The sequence below is a fragment of the Leopardus geoffroyi genome, chromosome B4 (genome assembly GCF_018350155.1).
Source record: "Leopardus geoffroyi isolate Oge1 chromosome B4, O.geoffroyi_Oge1_pat1.0, whole genome shotgun sequence".
Lineage (NCBI taxonomy): Eukaryota > Metazoa > Chordata > Mammalia > Carnivora > Felidae > Leopardus > Leopardus geoffroyi.
This window is the reverse complement of record NC_059341.1, coordinates 123139333-123159933: the sequence shown is the minus strand read 5'-3', so window position 1 is coordinate 123159933 and position 20601 is coordinate 123139333. Positions and strand designations below refer to the sequence as shown.

The window sequence follows — 20601 nt, the reverse complement described above, 5'->3', positions numbered from 1 at the left end:
AAGTGGACTCATGAGCAATTTCACACTCTTAATAACAGTAGTTTTTCCACCTGCCCACAGTTTACCAACAATAATATGTGCTAGACAGTGAGAAAGACTGTAAGCTATCAACATAATATCTATACTCCTAATTTTCTTTACTTTTAATACTATTTGGGGTGCCAACTAGATCTACCTAAAAATTACTTCCTGGATTCCCTTGCAATAAGGAATGATTTTGTGAGAGGTAGATAGACATACCTTGTGTGGCTTCAACTGATGTGTGCTCTATTTTGCCTTCCCCCCCCCCCCACCTCTTTTCAGCCAGAAATACAGATATGATGACTAGAGTTGCAACAACTACCATAGTGATGTTGGAGATGGAAGCCGGTACTAAGTATGGCCAATAACAAAGAGAGAACCTAGTTTCTGGTGACATGTGGAGCCACCACACTGGCTGTGCTCTGATTATTCCCAAACTCCTCTTTGCATAGGAAAACTAATCTCCCAATTTATTTGCCTCTATTGTGAATCTGTTACTCCACTAATTATTAACCAATGCAATAATTCCTTTGATTATTATGGGTACTGGCAGTGTCAGTGTCTAACAATAAAAAGCACACACAGACATACCACCTAGAGAAGTCTAAAGGAGGTTACAAAAATCAACAACAAAAATTCTCAGAGGTGTGAATTACACTTCATACCCCCTTCCATATTAAAGGAGAATTTCTAGGACTTAACAGCACAAGCAAGACTTGCTGATTTGAAGGGAAAAATGAAATTAAAATAATAAACAATGATAAAGTGCCAGTCTCCATGGCACTTCTAGAACTTTCTATGGAATGTTATTGGCAACAGCAGCGGCGGCAGCAGTACTGAAAACATTTATGAGGCATCTGTATAACTGCAAATTACACAGAGGTAAGCAGGGTTTGAATCAATTTGACTGCTTCCTAAGGAACAGTCATATATGTACATCACAATATATGAAGAGCTTTGAAGACACAATGATTGCCATCAACAAGAAAAATATACTTCTTGGCAACTACCAGGACACATCATTTCTTTCCATCATTGGCAAGATCTTGGCTGGAATTCTTTTGGATCAGCTACTGTTCAATGATGGCAACTGTGTACTCTCAGAATAACTGTGGCTTTAAACCACAGGGCAACTGACATAATCTTTGCTCTATGTCCGAAATAAAAAAAATACAAAAGGCAGTCTGCATATTACTAAATTTATTAGCTGCACAGAAACTTTAGACACTACCTGTATACCTGAACTATACATTACTATGTAACTTTTTGTGCCTATTTTGTAAGGATCTAAGAAGTTGGTGAGACTGTACATATTCGTTAATTAACCAGTGGTTGTTTAAACAGCTACTTTATATCCAGCATTATGTAGATTATAGCTATTTGTATGATTGACTATTTAATGAGTATCTCTCCCATTAGAATATAAGCTTCATACAGAAGGGCCTGAGGCTATCCTGCCAACTACTGAATTTCTAATGGCTAGCATAGTGCCTGGCATGTATTATTAGATACACAGTAACCATCTGTTGAATGAATAAAAGCACAAGAGAACTACAAAACACAATCCTTATACTTTCCCTGGGGAGACAAAACATAAAATAACTGTTATCTTATTATCTAGATCAATCTTCACAGTTCCCACTGTCTAGGGCAGTGCTGTCCAGTAGAATTGTCTGCAATGATGAAATGTTCTATAACTGCACTGTTCAAAATGATAGTGACTAGCCATGTGTGACAACTAAGCACTTAAAATGTGGCTAGTGCAACTACACTATAGTACCCTTTATTCATCTTATGCTACATAGCCTCATTTGCTTTTTATCAAAATTTCAGTTAAGAATTTTCTTGGAGTTTTAGGGGCACCCGGGCGGCTCAGTTGGTTGAGCATCCGACTCTTGATTTCGGATCAGGTCACGATCTCAGGGTCATGGGATTGAGCTCCATATCATGCTACATGCCGAGTGTGGAGCCTGCTTAAGATCCTCTCTCTCTCCTTCTGCTCCTCTCCCCCACTTACATGCTCTCTCTAAAACTAAAAGTTAAAACATATATATTTTTTTAATTTGAAAAAAGAACTTATTGGAGTTTTAAGTAGAGAATGGGGAATCCTAACTTATGGTTTTCCATTAAAGTGTCTCTTTGCCACCACTACCACTGCCCCCAAAATATACACAACTAAAAGAAATCTAACAAGACGTTTAACAGGTTGTTTACCTGGGAATTTCACTCCACAAAGTTGTAAGGAAAGGGATTAGAGAGTTTAGCCATTTTTGACTACATGGAGAATTAACAGCATTTCAAGTACACAGTAGTAAATACTAAAATCAATCAGTCTAAACCAAGCATTTAGAATACAGAAAAATCCACAGAAATATTATCTCCACATAGTGTTAGATGGGCAGACCATATCTCAGCAATCTGGGTGGCTCACTGGACTGTCACATTGCAGAACATTCATTGAATTATTCAATATACATTTATTGAGTGCTTACTATGTGCCAAACACTATTTAAAGCCTTGGGGATATAGCAATGAACAAACTGATAATATCCCTGTCCTCATGGAATTTACATTTTGCTGGACAGAGAAAGCCAGTCAGCAAAGAAATAAGTAAAATAGCATGTCAGGTGATACTAAGTTCTAGGAGAAAATGAAAGTGAGGAAGAGGGGCAGGGCATAACAGGAAAGGGCTGTGTAGGTAAGACCTTACTAAAAAGATGACCTCTGAGACACAACTCAGAGGGTAAAGGCGCAAGCTGGCAGATCCCTGGGGAAAGAGAGTTTCAGGCATGGAAACCACAAGTTTAAGAGATGGCAAATAGGCCAATGTGCCTGGAGCTGAGAGAGCAAGTTTAGAAGCGCAAAAGAAGACATCGGAAAATCAGAGAGACCATCAGATCAAGGAGAGGTTTGGACACCACTATGCAGCCTGAAGTTTTTGGACGTTTTTGGATTGACAAGTGAAGTCATTTGACTTGCATTTTCAAAGGTTTTGAAAAGACTGCTGGTGGGGGGCAGGGGGAAAAATGAAACAAAACAAATTCCCCTGTCCTCAGTTAGCTTACATTCTAATGACCAGAAGCAGGTATTTCTCAATCGCAGAAATAACTTTTCTTAACTCAGTTATTTATATAACTGAATTTTGGAAGAAGAGGAAATAGCACAGTGAGCGTACATAACATGGTCACGTGTATGTAATACCTTATTTGGAAAAAGGGGTCTGTGTAGATGTGACTAAATTAAGGATCCTGAGATGAATAGATATTCCTATATTATCCAGGTGGGCCCCAAATGCCATCACATGAACCCTTAGAGGTAAGGAGCAGAGGGATATCATGGACAGATACACAGAGGAAAGACACAGAGAAGACCTTATGAAGACAGAGACATATGCAGCCAGCCACAATGCCAACAGCCACCAGAAGCTAGAAGAGGCAATGAAAGATCTTCCCTAGAGCCTCTGGAGGGACTGTGGCCCTACATACAGCTTGATTTCAGATATCTGGACTCCAGAACTGTGAGAAATAAATTTCTGTAGTTTCAAACCATCAAATTTATGGTAATTTGTTACAGCAGCCCGAGGAACCTATCATACTTTGTATTGTCTGTCATCTTGATTAACAAAAATGTGTTCATACATTTACCTCTTATTTAATGAAAGTCTACTATATGCCAGATTCTGTTCTTAATACCAGGGTTAAGAAGGTAAATAAAACAAAGTCCTTACCCTCCTGGACACTGGGGAAAATGGGCAATAAACATATACACAAATAAGATCATTTTAGAAAATAAGAAGCACAGTAAAGAAAATGAAAAGATGAGATAGAATACAGAATGACTTAGAAGAGGGCTCCTTCAGGCAGTGGAATCAAGGAAGCATTCTCAGAAATCATGCCACGTGAGCTGAGCCTCAGGATGATGAGGGATAAATGCCCATACAAATAATAGGAGGAAGATGCTCCTGACAGAGGGAACAGAGTAGGGCAAAGATCTAGAGCCAAAAATGTTATCTTGGCATATCAGAGGAACAGAAAGAAGGCCAATATGGCTAGACAGTGATCAAAGACTGAGGGAGAGAATAATAAAAAAACTTAGCAAGCAAGACAAAGGCCAGGCGACACAGAACATTTGTATCAATTATCTACTGCTATAATAATGCTGTGTAACAAACACACACAAAACTTTATGTTTATATAGCTTGTGCTTCTAGAATCAGCTGAAAGTCTGTTAGGCAGCTCTACTGACCTCAACTGGACTTGCTTTAACGTCTGATGTTTGAATGGGTATCTGCTGATCTAGGAAGGCCTCAGCTGTAGCAAGGGCTCTGTTCCATGTGGAACTCTCTCCAGTGGGCTAGCAGAGGAATGTTCTCCTGGTGATGGCAGAGGTTCAACAGAGAATCCTCAATGTGCAAGACTAGTTCAAGTCTCTTCTTGTGTAATATCTGCTAACTTCTCATTAGTTAAAGCAAGTCACCTGACTGAGGTCAAAGTCAAGGAGTGGGCAGGTCACCCTGCCCACAGTGGGAAGACAAAGTTACATGGTAGGGATACAGGGAATGATAAACAATTGAAGTCATCAAGACAAGTTTCTGCAGATACATAAGGCCTTGGTAAAGTAATGAATGTAAGAAACAATTATTTTCTAAATAATAATGTAATACAAATGTTGTAGGAGTTCAGAAAAAGGTATTTGACTATAATACTCAGAGAAAGCTACAAAAGAAGAGTCTTGAAAGGTATTTTAGTTTTAGATGGGCGAAGGGACAAGATGAGGGAATTTTAAGAGCAGAGAATAACATGAACAAAGTCATGACGGTAGAAAAGAGCACTGTATTTACACAGAATGAAGACTAGCATGCATACCAATATCAAGATGTTTCCATCTGATCCCATCTCTATCACAAACAGAAGAAAATGAAGTAGAACAAACGAATCTCATATGCATCCTACATAATAGAAACCAAAATGTTTTGAGAATCTAGAGTTCTCAATGTGATAATCAAGAATGTCTGAGGGCTGAAGACAGCCATGAGAGTACAAACATAAGATTCCAAACATGTGCAACAATGAAGTCTCAATGCAGTATTTACCATAATGGTGAAGAAACCTGAAATTATGAATCAATGTATACAATACAACAATCCTTTTTGGTAACCCAATGTTGAAAGCTATCATCACATTGTTATTTTGGAAGCATGTTATCAGATGACTCCAAAATTGCCAAGAATCAAAACAATATCCAAGAATTTTCTTTGCAAGGCAACTGAAAAATTTGGCCACAAACATAATCTCAAGCATGTTCATGTAACTCTTGATGTTACTTATATCTTGATTCACGGCATTAAGGTTTTAAGGCAATTCTCAAGAATTTTCTAAGCTCTAAAAACTGGTAATGTGTAATTCACTAGAACAGGCTCTTCATTTGACTCTTTAAACAATTTTATTAATTCTGCTTATATGACACTAATAGCAACATCATCATCCAGTAATGAGATCCTGGGAAACAGCCAGTCCACCAGTGTTCATAGATAGAGATGAATTAAAATCTTCATACATAAATAAAAAAGAGGAAACCTTATGCAAGGCAGCCCCATAATTCAAATACATATTATAGAGATATAAATATTTAAATCAATTAGCAGCCGTGACAGAACAAAGCTTGAGGATACCAATGTTTCTACTCACTTGGTCTCATATTCACTGGGCTAATTTCAGTAGAGCATCACCAACTCTCCCATCTTCCACCTACCACCCCACAAATCCATTACATTGAGCATGGTGACAAGATACCCTACCCACCCACACTGTATCTGCAAAACTGAAAAGCTCTATAGCCTCTACAACCCTCAGCTGGGCCCCATATCATGAAGAATCTCTAGGCCTGAGAATCTCTATGAGTCTGAGCCTGTGTGCTGGGAGCCTTGTATCTCTCCCAAACCCTCAAATTACAGACAGACTCAAGTTGATTCTTGAAAAGCTTTATAGCCTTCACGACCCTCAGCTGGGCCCCATATCATGAAGAATCTCTAGGCCTGAGAATCTCTATGAGCCTGAGCCTGTGGGCTGGGAGCCTTGTATCTCTCCCAAGCCCTCAAATTACAGACAGACTCAAGCTGATTCTTGAAAAGCTTTATAGCCTCCACAGCCCTCAGATGGGCCCCATATCATGAAGATCTCTAGGCCTGAGAATCTCTATGAGCCTGAGCCCGTGTGCTGGGAGCCTTGCATCTCTCCCAAGCCTTCAAATTACAGACTCAAGTTGATTCTTCACAGAAAAACTAGAATCAACTCATCAACTAAATTCAAACTCTTTGAGGTGTAACCTCTCAATTCCACTGCTGCATTCTGAGTGGCCTAAATGCCCACCAGGAGCTACCTTTCCTGTCTACTACGTAAACACCACACACAGAAACACCATCCTCTTCTAAGAAGTGCTAGGACTAAATCTCTTGCCAGCCAAATCCACCTTGCCATATACCCTGCTGTCCTTGTTCTGCACCCAAATGTGAGCCCTCCAGTCATCCATCTTTCCCACACTGTCATCTCCAAACAGCTCTGTGCTTTCTCTTCTCTCCCTCTCCAATTTGTACTACACTTTCTGGGTAACAAACATACTTATACTCTCCTCCATTTCACTGATATTTTAACCACCATACATACTTAAGGCTTGGAAGGGGAATGAATGTCCTTTTTATTTCACACTGTCAATAACATGTGAAACCTTCTGTTATTTGAGTCCCACAGATTCAGCAATGTCACTTCTTTCTCTTCATTATCATCATGATATAATATCTTCCACCTTTAAATAGAAATGTTCCCCTGGTGCCACATCCTCTTCTATCCACAGCCCAATTTTTCTGCATTCCTCAGCATAAATTGTTGGCATTTTGTTTATATTTAACATCTCCACTTACTCTCTTCCAATTCTTTCTTAAATCTTCTCCTACTGGGGTTTGGTCTTTACCAGCATCATTGAAACTTCATGTAGGTCACCAAGGACTATCCACATGGCCAAATCAAAGATGAATTCTCAGTTCTTATCTTATCTCACCCAGTTGCATTTGGCACAGCTGATCACTGTGCTTTTCTGCATTTATTGAGATGATCATGTTTTTACTCCTTTATTAATTTAATGTGGTAAATCTGATTTTATTTTGAAAGTTAAACCAGTCTACTTTCCTGAAGTAAACCTCACCTGGTCAAGAATTATGATTCTTTCCACATAACTAGTTTCTACTAGATAATATTTTGTTTAGAATTTTTACATTTTTTTAAATTGTTTTTTTTTTTTACATTAATTTATTTTTGAGAAACAGAGTGAGACAAAGCACGAGCGGGGGGGGGGGGGTGCGGCAGAGAGAGGAGACATAGACTCCAAAGCAGGCTCCAGGCTCTGAGCAGTCAGCACAGAGCCTGACGCGGGGCTCGAACCCACGAACCGTGAGATCATGACCTGAGCTGAAATCGGACACTCAACTGACTGAGCCACCCAGGCACCCCTAGAATTTTTACATTTTTGTTTATGAGAAGGATTGGCTTACAATTTTTTCTTATTGTAATATCTTTGTCAGGTTTTAGTGCCAAGTTTATGCTAGACTCAAAGTAAGAGCTGGGGAAATAGCAGGATTCAGAGAAACAGAACCAAACATGTATACATACATACATACATACATACACACACACATATATAGGATTTGTTATAGGGATTTGGTCTCCTGCAATTGTGGAATCTAACTGGGCATTCTCCATAAGAGTGTAGCATCCAATACTGGAGTCCCCAGGGCAGACAGTTGGGAGAGAAGATAGATGTAAAGTAAGGAAGAACAGGAGAAGCTGGAACCCATACGCATGAGTTGAAAACAGTGAAAACAGACTGAAACTCATATCTGATCTTGCTGTATCTGATATGTCCTGTAGGAAAGCTAGTGCCCTTTATCACAGAACTACACACACACACACACACACACACACACACACACACGCATGCACACGTCCCAGGAGTTAGAAAAACTGAAAGTGAAAAAGTCAGTTAGAAAAACCTACTGCTGCCTAAGCCAACCAGATGAGCCAGCAGGTAAGCAGAATAATGTGTAAGCTAAATGAATGCTGATTCACACTTCTGTCCTCTAAATCTCTTACAAAATGTCTCTTGTGGCCAACTCCAACTAGAAACATACAGATAAAGGGAAGGAAATTTTGGAAAATATAGTTCAGCCTAGGTAAGGTGATAGATTACAAAGCTACCACAGAAACTGTTTCCTCTTTTTCTATTGTCTGATAGAATTTTTGTAAGATTGGTATTATTGCTTGGAAGAATATACCAATGAAGCCATTTGGGCCTGGAGTTTTCTTTGAGACAAAGGGTTTTACACTTGATCTGAGCCAAAAGGCCGAGAAGCAATGAGAGACAAAGGGTTTTAATTTATGGATTCAATTTATTTAGTAGATACAGAAATGTTTAGATTTCCTATTCTTGTGGCAGTCTTAACGTCTTTTTTTCCTACAGCATTTGTCTGTCTCAGGAGTCAGCAAACTATGTCCCTCAGGCTATCTGTATTTGTACATAAAGTTTTATTGGGACACAGCCATACCCAGTTTTGAATCATTATGCACAGCTGCTTTCATGCTGCAAAGGCAGAGCTGAATAGATGTGACTATACAGTCCCCAAAGCCTAAACTATTTACTATCTGGCCTTTTGCAGAAGGAGTTTGCCAATCCCTCATTCATCTCATCTAAATTTATTGGCAAAAAGTTGTTTATAATATTCATTTATTATCTTTTGTAATATCTGTAAGATCTATAGCAATGTTCACTTTTTACATTCCTGGTATTAGTAACTTGTGTTTTTTGTCTTTCTTTCTTAAATGGTCTTGCCAACAAGTCATTAGTTATTATTCTTTTAACTTTGTAAAATTTTTCTATTCTATGACTGCCTTCTATTTTATTGATCCCTATTCTTATATTTAGTAACCTCTCCCTTTTATTTTCTTTGAGCCTACTTTGCTGTTCTTTTACTAATTCCTTAAGACATAAGCTTAGATAATTAATTTTTCAATTATTTTTATTTTCTAAAATACGCATTTAAAGCTATATATTTTCTATAAGCACTGCATAACTAAACCCCATCTTTTGCCATATTTTTGTTATCTTCAGTTCAAAGTATCTTCTAATTTCTATTGCATTTGCCTTCTTGAACCATACATTATTCAAAAGTGTGTTGCATAATATGTAAATATCTGTAGATAGCCTTAACTATTTTTCTATTAATAACTTCTGGTTTAATTCCAGAGCGATAAAAGAATGTACACTACAATTTTATAATTATAAACGTGAAATAAAATATCCAAAGCAGTTTTGAAAGTGAACCAATTTGCGCCACTTATACTCTTGACTCCAATATTACTATAAAGCTATAGTAATCAAATAATATGGTACTGCAAAAAGAATAAACAATTGGATCAATGAACAAATTAGAGGATCCCAAAATAGGTATGTACTTTTGGTCACTTAGTTTTTAAAAACAGCACCAAAGCATCACAATGAGGGTAAGAAAATCTTTTCAACAAATGGTACCTAAACAGCTGTATATCCATATATAAAAAGGAAAATAAAACCCTACTTCATACTCACATCATACACAAAAACTAATTTGAGGTGGACCATAGACCTAAATGTAAAAGCTAAAACCATAAAGTTTTTAGAGGAAGTATAGGGGAATATCTTTGTGTCTTGAGGTAAGCAAAGGTTTCTTAGGACACAGAAAGTAATGATAAAGGAAAGAACTGATAAATTTTATCAAAATTAGAAACTTCTGTTCATCTAAACACCCAACTAAGAAAATGAATAGTCAAGAGAGAGAAAAAATACATACACACACACACACACACACACACACACACACACACACACACACACAAAACACAAAGCAAAAGATTCGAATTTAGGATATTTAAAAACTTGTTACAACTCAACAATTAAAAAAAAAATCCCTCCCACAAAAAAAGAGCAAAAGATTTAAACAGACACCTCACAAAACAAGTATGTGAATAGCTAATAAGCACATGAAAAGTGCTCAGCATCATTAACAGAGAAATGCACACTAAAACCACAATGAGATATCATGTTCATCTATTGAAATGACTAGAATTAAGAAGACTGACAACATCAAATGTTGGTGAGGATGTGGAGCAATTGAAGCTCTAATAAATTCTTGGTTGAAGTGTAATATGGTAGAATTACTTAAAAAAAACAATCTGATAATTTCTTATAATATCAAATAACATACCCTATGACCCAGCAATTCCATTCCTAGGTATTTACACAAGAAAATAAAAACATGTCCACAAATAGACTTGTACAAAAATGTTCATAGAAGCCTTATTTATAACAGCAAAAACTAAAAACAAAACAACTCAAAAGTCTATCAAAAGGAGAATGGATAAACCAGCTGTGATTTATTCAAACAATGGTAATAAAATGGAAGGAACTATTAATTCACACATCATAGATGAATGTCAAACATGCTAAGTGAAAGAGGACTTACACAAAAGACTATATACTGTGTGATTCCAGAACAGGCAAAAACTGATTCACAGTGCAAAAAATCAGAACAAAGATGGCCTCAGACACAGAATTGGGGTAAGGCATGGAGATGGGAGAGTGGTGGCAGTTAATGATGAAGAGGCAAGAGATAACTTTCCAGGGTGATGGCAATATCTTACCTTGAAAGGAGTTTGGGTTACATAGATATATAGATTTGTCAAAACTTACCAAATGCACAAATTGTACATTTTTTATAAAATTTTAACTTAAAAATTTGTAAACAAATATTAAATTGTACTTAATGATATGCATACTGAAGTATTTAGTAGAAAATATATTGATACATGTATTTTGAAATGCATTAGAAGAATAAGATGATTAGGGTGCCTAGATGGCTCAGTCAGGTTAAGCATTTAACTCTTGATTTACACTCAGGTCATGATCTCAAGGTTTATGAGTTGAAGCCACACTAGCATCATGGAGCCTGCTTAGGATTCTCTCTGTCTCTCTCTCTCTGTCTCTCTGCCCCTCACCTGCTCATGCTCACTTGCTCACTCTCTCGCTTTCTCTCAAAAATAAATAAATAAACCTAAAAAAAAAAGAATAAGATGATTAATGGAGAGATAGAAAGATGGGTAGATAATAAAACAGGTATAGTAAAATATTAATGGTAGAATCTAGGTAGAGGTATATGGGTTATTCACTGTATAAATTTGAGGAGGAATTTAAGTTTTCTTATATCTTTTGGTAATAACTGAGCAATCTTGGCTGTTAGACTCATAAAATTAGCCATTAAGAAATTCAGGGTTCTCAATAAAACAATAACCAATCCCTTCGGTTTGCACTGCACTTAACTGGCATCGTATGGGAAAGATCTGTTAACTGGAGAAAAGAAAAATTTGATAAAGCAACTTACAAATACATGGTGTTAGTAGTTCTTCAGAAAATGAAGATCACATTTGATATAAACCTTTTGCCTTTCCAAGGTTTTCTGAACCACCCAAGTCCATTTGGCAAGAGTTTTTCTTCTTCAAAGTTCCTTTCTACCACTTGGGGACACTTCATTTTCAGCATCAATGGAAAAGAAATCTACTATGCTCCACTGCACATCAGAGTAACCAATGTTTCAAAAAAAAGTTATTATTTAAGAAAATTGGAAACTATCTCCATAATTAAATGATTATGGGAAAACCTCATACTGTTCAGAGTCTAAGACAATTTAAACAAAATAAAGGAAAACATTAACTAACTTTTCTAAACTGTTAAAATGGTTTGAATTTGGTCCCAATTTTGGGTGAAGATCAGCCAAACCAATTCATGCAGTGAAAATTTAACACAAAATACATAATTATAAATATTTATTATACTTCTAGAATAGCAGCTAAAAAAAATTACCATTAACAAGGACTTTTGTAGATTAAATAGCACCTCCAAAGCAGGTTCAAACCCTGGGGAAAATCAAGGCACAACTAACATTAAAAAGATAAAGAAAGCTCTAAGAACAAAGTCAGAGGAGTTCAGAGTCTTTTATTATAAATGCTCTCAGAAAACATATCCCTAATAAGATTTAAGTAGTCCCCAAAAGAATTAGCAGCTCTTTCCATCTCTAACAAAACATACTTACAGAAATCAGAATATTAAACAGTACCATTGAAGAACGTGAAATATAGCCCTATAACACAAAAGTTAAAAAGGATATAATTTAGCATGCATTATATATACATTTTGCACAAAGATTCCCTTGCAGAGAGAATTTTATACTAAAGTATGAAGTGATATATCCAACTCCAGTGATATGGCAGACTACTTATGTAGAGACCACCTCTCAGTAAAAAACATCTTGACAAAATGCTTGACAAAAACATCTTTTATAAAGTATGGCTGGACGGGTGGTAAAATAAGGGAAACCATACGAAGCTAGAAAAGAAAAAAAATTCCACAGGACTTAACAAGGGTTACAGACAACATTTGCTCTGAGAGATTCTGTGAATTCCTGGTGGCCTAGCACCTGGTTTTAATGACCCACATATGCTGGGACAGAAGACAAACCTTAGGACCCAAGTAAAATGAGAGCTCAGATCAGAAAATCCCACATAAAGCTGGGAACCCCATAAGGAAGTAAACGACCAAAAAAAAAAAAAAAAAAAATCCAGCCTGTAGAAGGAAACAAGTCTATGTTGGGAATGGCTCTAAGAAAACAAGGGAGGGAGATGGGGCGGGTGGAGAAAAAATATATACTGTCCTGAGAATTCCTAATGACAAAGACATACTGACTTAGTTTGGTATTTGTACTGATGCTGTGGCCTGAAAAGCCTCAAGCAGAAATTTTAAAGTGGCCCTGGGTTGCTAGTGCTCCAGGGGCCTGGCAGAAGCCAACACAAGAATTTCAAGAACTCCTTTGGATACAGTTCAATGAATATATACAAAAAATGAAAATTCACTAAACACATGAAGAAGACACCATGAACTAGGGATAAGCAGAAATAAGAAACTATAGAATCAAACAGACAAAGATAGCAGATACTAGAATAATTAGATACAAATATAAAATCAATGTTTAAGAATAGATTTAAAGCAATAAAAGATTTCAAATTTTTAAAAATGGAAAACCATTTTTAAACTGACCAGGCAGATATGAAAAGGAACCAAAAAGAATTTTTAAAAATAAAAAATATAAGAAATTAAAAGTTCAACACAGATTAAACAGCAGATTAGATATAAGTGAAAATGCACTGGTAAGCTGGAATATAACTGAATAATTATTTAAAATGCACAGAGGCAGAAAGAAAAACTAGGAAAGAGAGGGTTACAAGAAATAGAGGACAGAGTAAGCACAGAGGGCCAATATTATATTGGGAATTCCAGAAAAGGGAAAGGCAATATTCAAAGGAATAATAACTAATAATTTTCCAGAATTCATAAAAAACACTCAACCTCAGATTCAAGAATCTAAGCATAAATTAAAGGAAATCCAAACCCAGACACATCATGTGAAACTGCAGAACATCAAAGCCAAAGAGAAGATTTTAAAAGCAGACAGACAGAAAATAGAGATTACCTATAAAGACATCATGATTAAAACCGACAGCATTGATAGCTCACTAGTAACAATGAAAACCAGAAACTGAAATAATAATGTACTAAGAGAAAATAACAGTCAAATAAATGACTGTATAGACACTGACACCATTTTTTAAGAACAGCAAAATACATTTAACTAAAACAAAACAAAACTTAGTTCATAACTAACAGACTCTCACTAAGTTAGCATCTAACTCAGTATACTTTAGAAACTTGTATTTCAGAAGGAAGACAATTACCAAACAAAGATCTCAGATGTAAAAAGGAATGGTGAGGAAAAAAAAGTAAGCTTGCAGGTAAATCTAAACAAGAGTTAACTGCATAAAACAACAGAATAGTCTCTATTTCATTAAAAAAATCAAGACAGAACTTAAATCTTAGAAAATAATAGCAATGGGGGGACTGGGTGGCTCAGATAGTTAAGCATCTGACTTCAGCCCAAGACATGATCTCACAGTTGGTGAGTTCGAGCCCCACATCAGACTCTCTGTGCTAACAGGTCAGAGCCTCAAGCCTACTTCGGATTCTGTGTGTCTCTCTCTGCCCCTCCTCCATGCGACTCTGTCTCTCCCTCAAAAATAAATAAACATTAAAAAAATAACATAATAGCATATAAATTAGGAATAATGGTAACTGGAGCTAAGGCTTTGAAGGTGTTTACCTTATTTGGGAGAAACGCAGAAATACAGATTAACTAAAACATAAATAACTAAAGATGATATTAAAATATCTAGGGTTGCCTCTAGTATATGTGCTGCCGAAGCGAGCACTAGGGTTGCCTCTAAAAGAACAAAAAATAGATTAAATTTAACCAGAAGGCAAGAAAGGGAGGGCGGGGTGAGGAAAACGTATTAGAACAAATAAAAATCACAAAAGAAGACAGTGGTAATGAATCTCAGTAATTCAGTAAACAGAATAAATATAAATAGACTAAAGTCTCTAAGTAAAAGACAGAATTATCAGACTAAAAATTCCAAACTTTGCTACATGGTATTTACAATAGGTATATCTAAAACATAAAGATACAGGAAAAATAACAGTAATAGACACATTATTAATGCTGCAGAGGGTCATGATACATGATTTGGCTTATAAGCAAGATGAAACAATTTCTAATTTGAGTGTCCTAATAACATAAGCTCAAAATAAATAAAGCAAAAATTGCAAACTACAAAAAGAATTAGATAAGTCCATTGTAGTGATTTGTGAATATCTCTTTCTATAATAGATAGTTTATGTGGACAAAAAATGAATAAAACATCTAAGATTTAAACAACACATTATCATGTTTCATCTTATGGAGACTTATAGAACCCTGATCTCAACAATAATGTATACATAGTCTTTTCAAGAATAGACAGAACTTTTATGTAAAGTGAAGATATTATAGGCCATAAGGCAAGTTTCTCTATGTTGAACTATATGAAATTTGTATTTGTATGTCAAAAACAGTTGAAAATCATTACATATTGTTGAATCTAGATTTCAAATACTCTATAATTTATAGACCAAGACTTCTGACACAACTTTGTTGAAAATTGGTAGCCCCTGCCCCCAAATTTCAATTCCCATATATTTGGAATGTTAAAAGTACCTAAGTAACTGAGGGGTCAAAGAAGAAATAATGAAAATAATAAAAATTTAGAATTAAACACTGAATATTCACTTATCAAAATTGTAGGAATTAGCAAAAATGATACATAAAAGGAAACATATAGCTTATTTTCTTAAAGTCTAAATATTAATGATTTATTCTTCTAATGTAAGAACTTATAAAAATTAAAAAATATCTCCCCCAAAATAATAAACAGCAGAAATTAATAAAATAGAAAAATATAATAAAGAGCAACAAACCAAAAGTTTGTTTTTGAAAAGGCTAACAACACTGATAAACTTCTAGGAAGCCTGATCAAAACAGAGGGATGAAAGAGAGACAGGCAGAGACTGTAAGACTACAAGTAAACATAATTAGAATAAAATATAACTACAGATGAAGCAAGAATTAAAATATTTAGAAGAAAATATTATTAATAACTTTATACTAGCAAATTTGAAAACTTTAGTGAAATGGACAAATCCTATAATAATACACATTCCTGAAACAAACTAAAAAAGAAACAGAGAAGCTGAATACTCCTACAGTCACTGAACAAAGTGAATTCATCGTTATAAAAAAAAAAAATCCCAGCAAGAAAACACCATACTCAAATAGTTTTTACAGGAGAGAAAAGAAATGCAATAAACATATTTCCCAGTTCATTTTATGAAGCTAGCATAACCTTAAAGCCAGACAAAGGTAACATAAGAAAGAGAAAGTACATATCAATCTCACTCATGATAATAAACGTAAAATGTACTAAATCAAATACTACCATATTGACTCCAATTATATTTTTAAAAGGTTTGTTTCATGTACACATGGTTGATTTAACATGAGAAAAATCTGTTCATTTCATTTACTAAAGATCGAAGGAGAAAAATGATATGATCATCAGCAAAACATTAAAAGCATTCTCTCTAAAATCAGTCATACTGCAAAGATGTCTGTTATCTCTATTCTCAACATTTACTGGAGGTTTTGGTCAGTATTACTGTGCATGCTTACACAGACAGACACACGGAAGAAAGACACACACACACACACACATACAAATATAGAAGGGCTTGGAAGGAGGTAATAAAATGCCATTATTTTATTTTTTATATCAATTGTCTTCATGGAGAACCCCAAAGAATTAATACATTTATAAACTATTTGGAATTAAAAAGAATTTAGAAAGTATTTTGTTTATAAGAGCACTACACAAAAGCCAACTGCATGTCTATAACCAACAATAACATTAGAAAAGGTAAATTTCTTAAAAATACCATTTATAATAACTAAAATAGTTTAAGTATAATTATAAAGAATTATAGTCCTTTCGACAAAAACATGTAAGAACTTTATGAAGAAAATAGTAAATGTTATTAAAAGATTAAAGAAGATCTAAATAAATATGGAAAAGTACCATGTCCATGGATAAGAAAATGAATTATCCTAAAAGTGTCAATTACCCTCTAAAATTAATCCACAGAACTAATACTATTCCCTTAAAAATCCCACCAAAGTTTCTCACAGAACTTGAAAAGATGATGTTAAGATTTATATGAAAAAGAAATGGACAATAGCCAAGGAACTGCTGTAGAAGAAAAACTGGTGGGTGAGCAGGCAGCTAGGAAACTTGACCTACCAGATATCAAAAATTATTTTAGAATTATAATAATTAAGATTGTTGATTTGGCAGTGAAAGAAGAGTTCAGAAAGAGACACACATGTATACAGAAAGTTGATATACTGCAGAGACAGCAGTGCAGATTAGTAGACACAGGACAAATTATTCAAGAAATATGTAAAAACATTTGGAAAAAGTAAAATTTATCTCTATTCTAAATCATACACAAAATTTCAGATGAATTAAGAAACTAAATGTCAATGTCAAAACATTTCAGCTTTAGAATGTATGGAAATATGATAATGATCTCAGGGTTGGGAAAGATTTCTAAATAAAAACATGTTGAAAGTACTAATCATATTATGAGGGAAAAATTTTTAAACAATAAAATTTAGCAGTTTGGTGCACCAAAAGAACCAAAAAGGGGTTGAGAAGACAAGTCACAAAATGAGAAAAAATATATAAAACACATGTAACTAACAATAACATCTAGGATATAAAGAACTCCCATAAATCACTATGAAAAAGACAACCCAAAGAAAAATGGACAAAGATTTTTTTTAAGGGGCATTTTACATAAGAGGAATGACAAATGGCTCATAAATATATGAAAAGACATTCAACTTCTTTGGTAATTAGAGAAATACAAATTAAAAGGACAATAAGATACCCAAGTATTGGTTAGGACATGGAGCAATGGGAATTGTCACACCCCTGCTGGTAGGCAGGTAATTGGCTACCACTATTCTGTAAACATTTTGGCATTAGTAAAGCTGAACACGTGTATTCCATGACTAATTCCACACCTAGGAATATACCCTAGAAAATGTTTGCACATATGTACCAAAAGACAAATACAAGAATGTATTCTCCTACTTGGAGGGGTCAAAATGAGAACTTAATTGCAAAATGTTTAATTAACCATTGTACAACATATTCACCCAAAATTAATTTTTATAGAACACATAATACTCTTTTCATGGGCTTCTTATTCATTGTTAAATTCATAATTAATATCCTCTTGTAAATGCAGAGATAAAACACAATGACAAGCCAATTTTTGATAAGGCATGAATGACTTTTTGTTCACACTGACAGGCATATATACTTTAATTACCAAAAACTAAACTGAGCATTTATGAAAGAAAATCCTTTTGGAAGACTACTTCAATTTAATCAGGATTAAAAGTAAATAAAACCTTTATCATCCTTAAATAAAATAACTTTAGCTTTAATACCATGCCTAATCAGAAAATATAGAGAAGAAAACAGTAAGAGTATGGAGAGCCTGGTGTCCCATGGTCTTCCTTAATAACAATCCACTTTCAAGAGACTGTAATCTATTCAACAGAAAGCATTCTACCAAGGATCTTAATCAGATTCTGAGAAAATACACACTCAAAATAAACAATATGCCACTAAAACCAAAACAATGTAGGTATTAGCAGCTATACAAGAGGTTAGCCTCTATCTGATGAGTCATTTCTAGAATGATGAAAGTCTACGTCTTTGAAGTGCTTTCTATTCAAACTGGAAAATATATAAAGGTAGGAATCACTTTCAAAGCAGGTTGACTTGAGAAATTTTCCTTCACTTTACATACTTTTATTTGACTCTACGCAAACATCAAACTAAGAATGGCAAAAATGAGTCTCTCTTCCTACATATTAATACTAACTTTTTCTCTGTTTTCTCAAGGCATTTTACTTTCAGCATCCAAGTCCATAAGAAATTTAGAAGATGACATGGTATTTAATACATTCAGGCTGGGGAAAGCTTTTCAGAAGGATGATACTCCTCAAAAATCAGTCGTCGTTCCTTCTCTGGAACAATATAAAAATGATGAGAGCAGTTTCATGAACGATGAGGAAAACAAAAATTCAAAGGTAAGTGGCAATGGGACTTATCCTTTTTTCAGTGGAAATCTGAATGATGTTTACAATGCTTTTGAAAGTAAAATTTTGTAAAAATATATGCAAGCAGTCACATTATGCTTTAGGACAACTGACGAAATTTCGTACATAGCAGGTGGTTTTTCCATTCTGGACAACACCTCTTATCCAAAAGGTTTTTCCCAAAAACCTGTATCTAATGTATTTTTAAAGAGTCAAAACAGTACAGAGCCATCTTTGAAATGATCAGTGAGAATACTATACAACTATATTATAGTTCTATTCCCAATAAGACAGCTAAAACACAAATCAACCTTTTCTTTACAGAACACAGGCTCCAAACATAATTTCTTAAATCATGGTCTGCCACTGAATCTGGCTATAAAACCTTATCTGGCACTAAAAGGATCTGTAGCTTTTCCAGCTGAGAATGGAGTTCAGAATACTGAATCAACACAAGAAAAGAGAGAAATTGGGGATGAAGAAAACTCAGCTAAATTTCCTATAGGAAGGAGAGATTTTGACAGTGAGTAGTCTTTTTAAAATTCAATTCTTACATCTTAATACTATAAAAGAGAATTCTGACTTTAAGTGGATCTGGATCCAATCTTAACAAAATCAAGTAAGACCATGGTTCAATTACACTTGACATTAAGTGCCCCCTGCCACAGATGTGGGATTAAAAAGAATTTAAGAGTTATTGTAATACTGACTTACTCAGAATTAGCTGTAGAAGATCCATTCTCTTATTTCTAATAAATTTTGTGTGATAATAATAGTCCTTTAGACAATTTAAACTTTTTTATTCCTTCAGTGCTCAGGTGCATGCTGGGAAGAGTCTATCGACCTTGTTGGCAAGTCTGAAACCTGCTGGACCACATCTTTCCTGAAGAAAACAAAATCATTTAATTGTCTGTCCAGGAAAAAGCCCTTAATGTTACTATGACTTGTATTATTTAAAATGTCTGTTTTAAAATAAAGTAAATAAATCTGTAACTTAAATGATATGCTTTATCTGTGCATTAAACTTTGTGAATAGTCTGCATAATTATGATTTATGAGTATTTTTTAAATGCTTAACATACTAACCTTATATACACTTCAGACCAATATAATAAAGAATCATAACTTATACCTTGATCTCTTTTTTAATTTTTTTTAATGTTTATTTATTTTTGAGAGAGAGAGACAGAGACAGAGCATGAGTGGTGGAGGATAGAAAGAAAGGGAGACACAGAATCCGAAGCAGGCTCCAGGCTCTGAGCTGTCAGCACAGAGCCCGTTGTGGGGCTCGAACCTATGGACCACGAGATCATGACCTGAGCTGAAGTCGGACACTTAACCGACTGTGCCACCCACGCGCCCCTATACCTTGATCTCTTAAAAATTAAGTAGATGCCTTTGGTGAATGCTTTAATATATACAGAAATCTAAAGCAAATAAAAAACAAATTCATAGTCTAAAATATTGAGTTAACTTTGTCTGGCCAGTAATCAATTTGTCCTTGCCTGTACAGTTGTTGCTTTTTGCTACTCTAGCTATTTTGCCACACAATTTATTCTGGAAATTGTTTGATGTCTTAGGTATTTTAAAATTTTTATGTTGAGATGGTTCATTTCCACTATCACAAAGATTATTTTCATCATCTAAATCCACCTGTTTCCTCTTTGAGCTTTTATTTCCTGTCTGACTACTTGATTTCCTTGCAACTTTTTCACTTTTACTTCTGTCCAGATGAACATTTCCAGAACTCGTTCCAACTGTTGGTCTTCTAACAGATGAATTTACACCTTCTGTTATGCAAGATGAAAAGAGGAAAGAGATTACATAATATTTAGTATTATTACCTA

At 34.9% G+C, this 20601-nt stretch overlaps 2 protein-coding genes across 3 annotated transcripts in view; one reads left to right on the top strand and one right to left on the bottom strand.

The window, feature by feature from the left end:
• The first annotated feature begins 848 nt into the window (after window positions 1-848).
• PMCH (pro-melanin concentrating hormone) lies at window positions 849-19681 on the top strand. Of its 2 annotated transcripts, XM_045464246.1 has the most exons (5): window positions 849-903; window positions 9313-9513; window positions 18558-18745; window positions 19079-19277; window positions 19566-19681. In XM_045464246.1, the coding sequence occupies exons 2-5, from the start codon at window positions 9486-9488 to the stop codon at window positions 19613-19615; spliced, it is 465 nt and encodes a 154-aa protein (XP_045320202.1). In that variant the 5' UTR covers window positions 849-903; window positions 9313-9485; the 3' UTR covers window positions 19616-19681. The 2 variants fall into 2 exon arrangements, with proteins under 2 accessions (XP_045320202.1, XP_045320201.1); XM_045464245.1 differs by lacking the exons at window positions 849-903; window positions 9313-9513 and having other exon boundaries at window positions 18497-18745.
• LOC123590768 (PARP1 binding protein) overlaps window positions 12074-20601 on the bottom strand; it is a 74249-nt gene continuing 65721 nt past the window's right edge. The window contains exon 11 of the mRNA XM_045464242.1: window positions 12074-20544. Within this exon, the coding sequence (XP_045320198.1) occupies window positions 20204-20544 (341 nt within the window). The 3' untranslated portion in view covers window positions 12074-20203. The remainder of the gene's footprint in view (window positions 20545-20601) is intronic.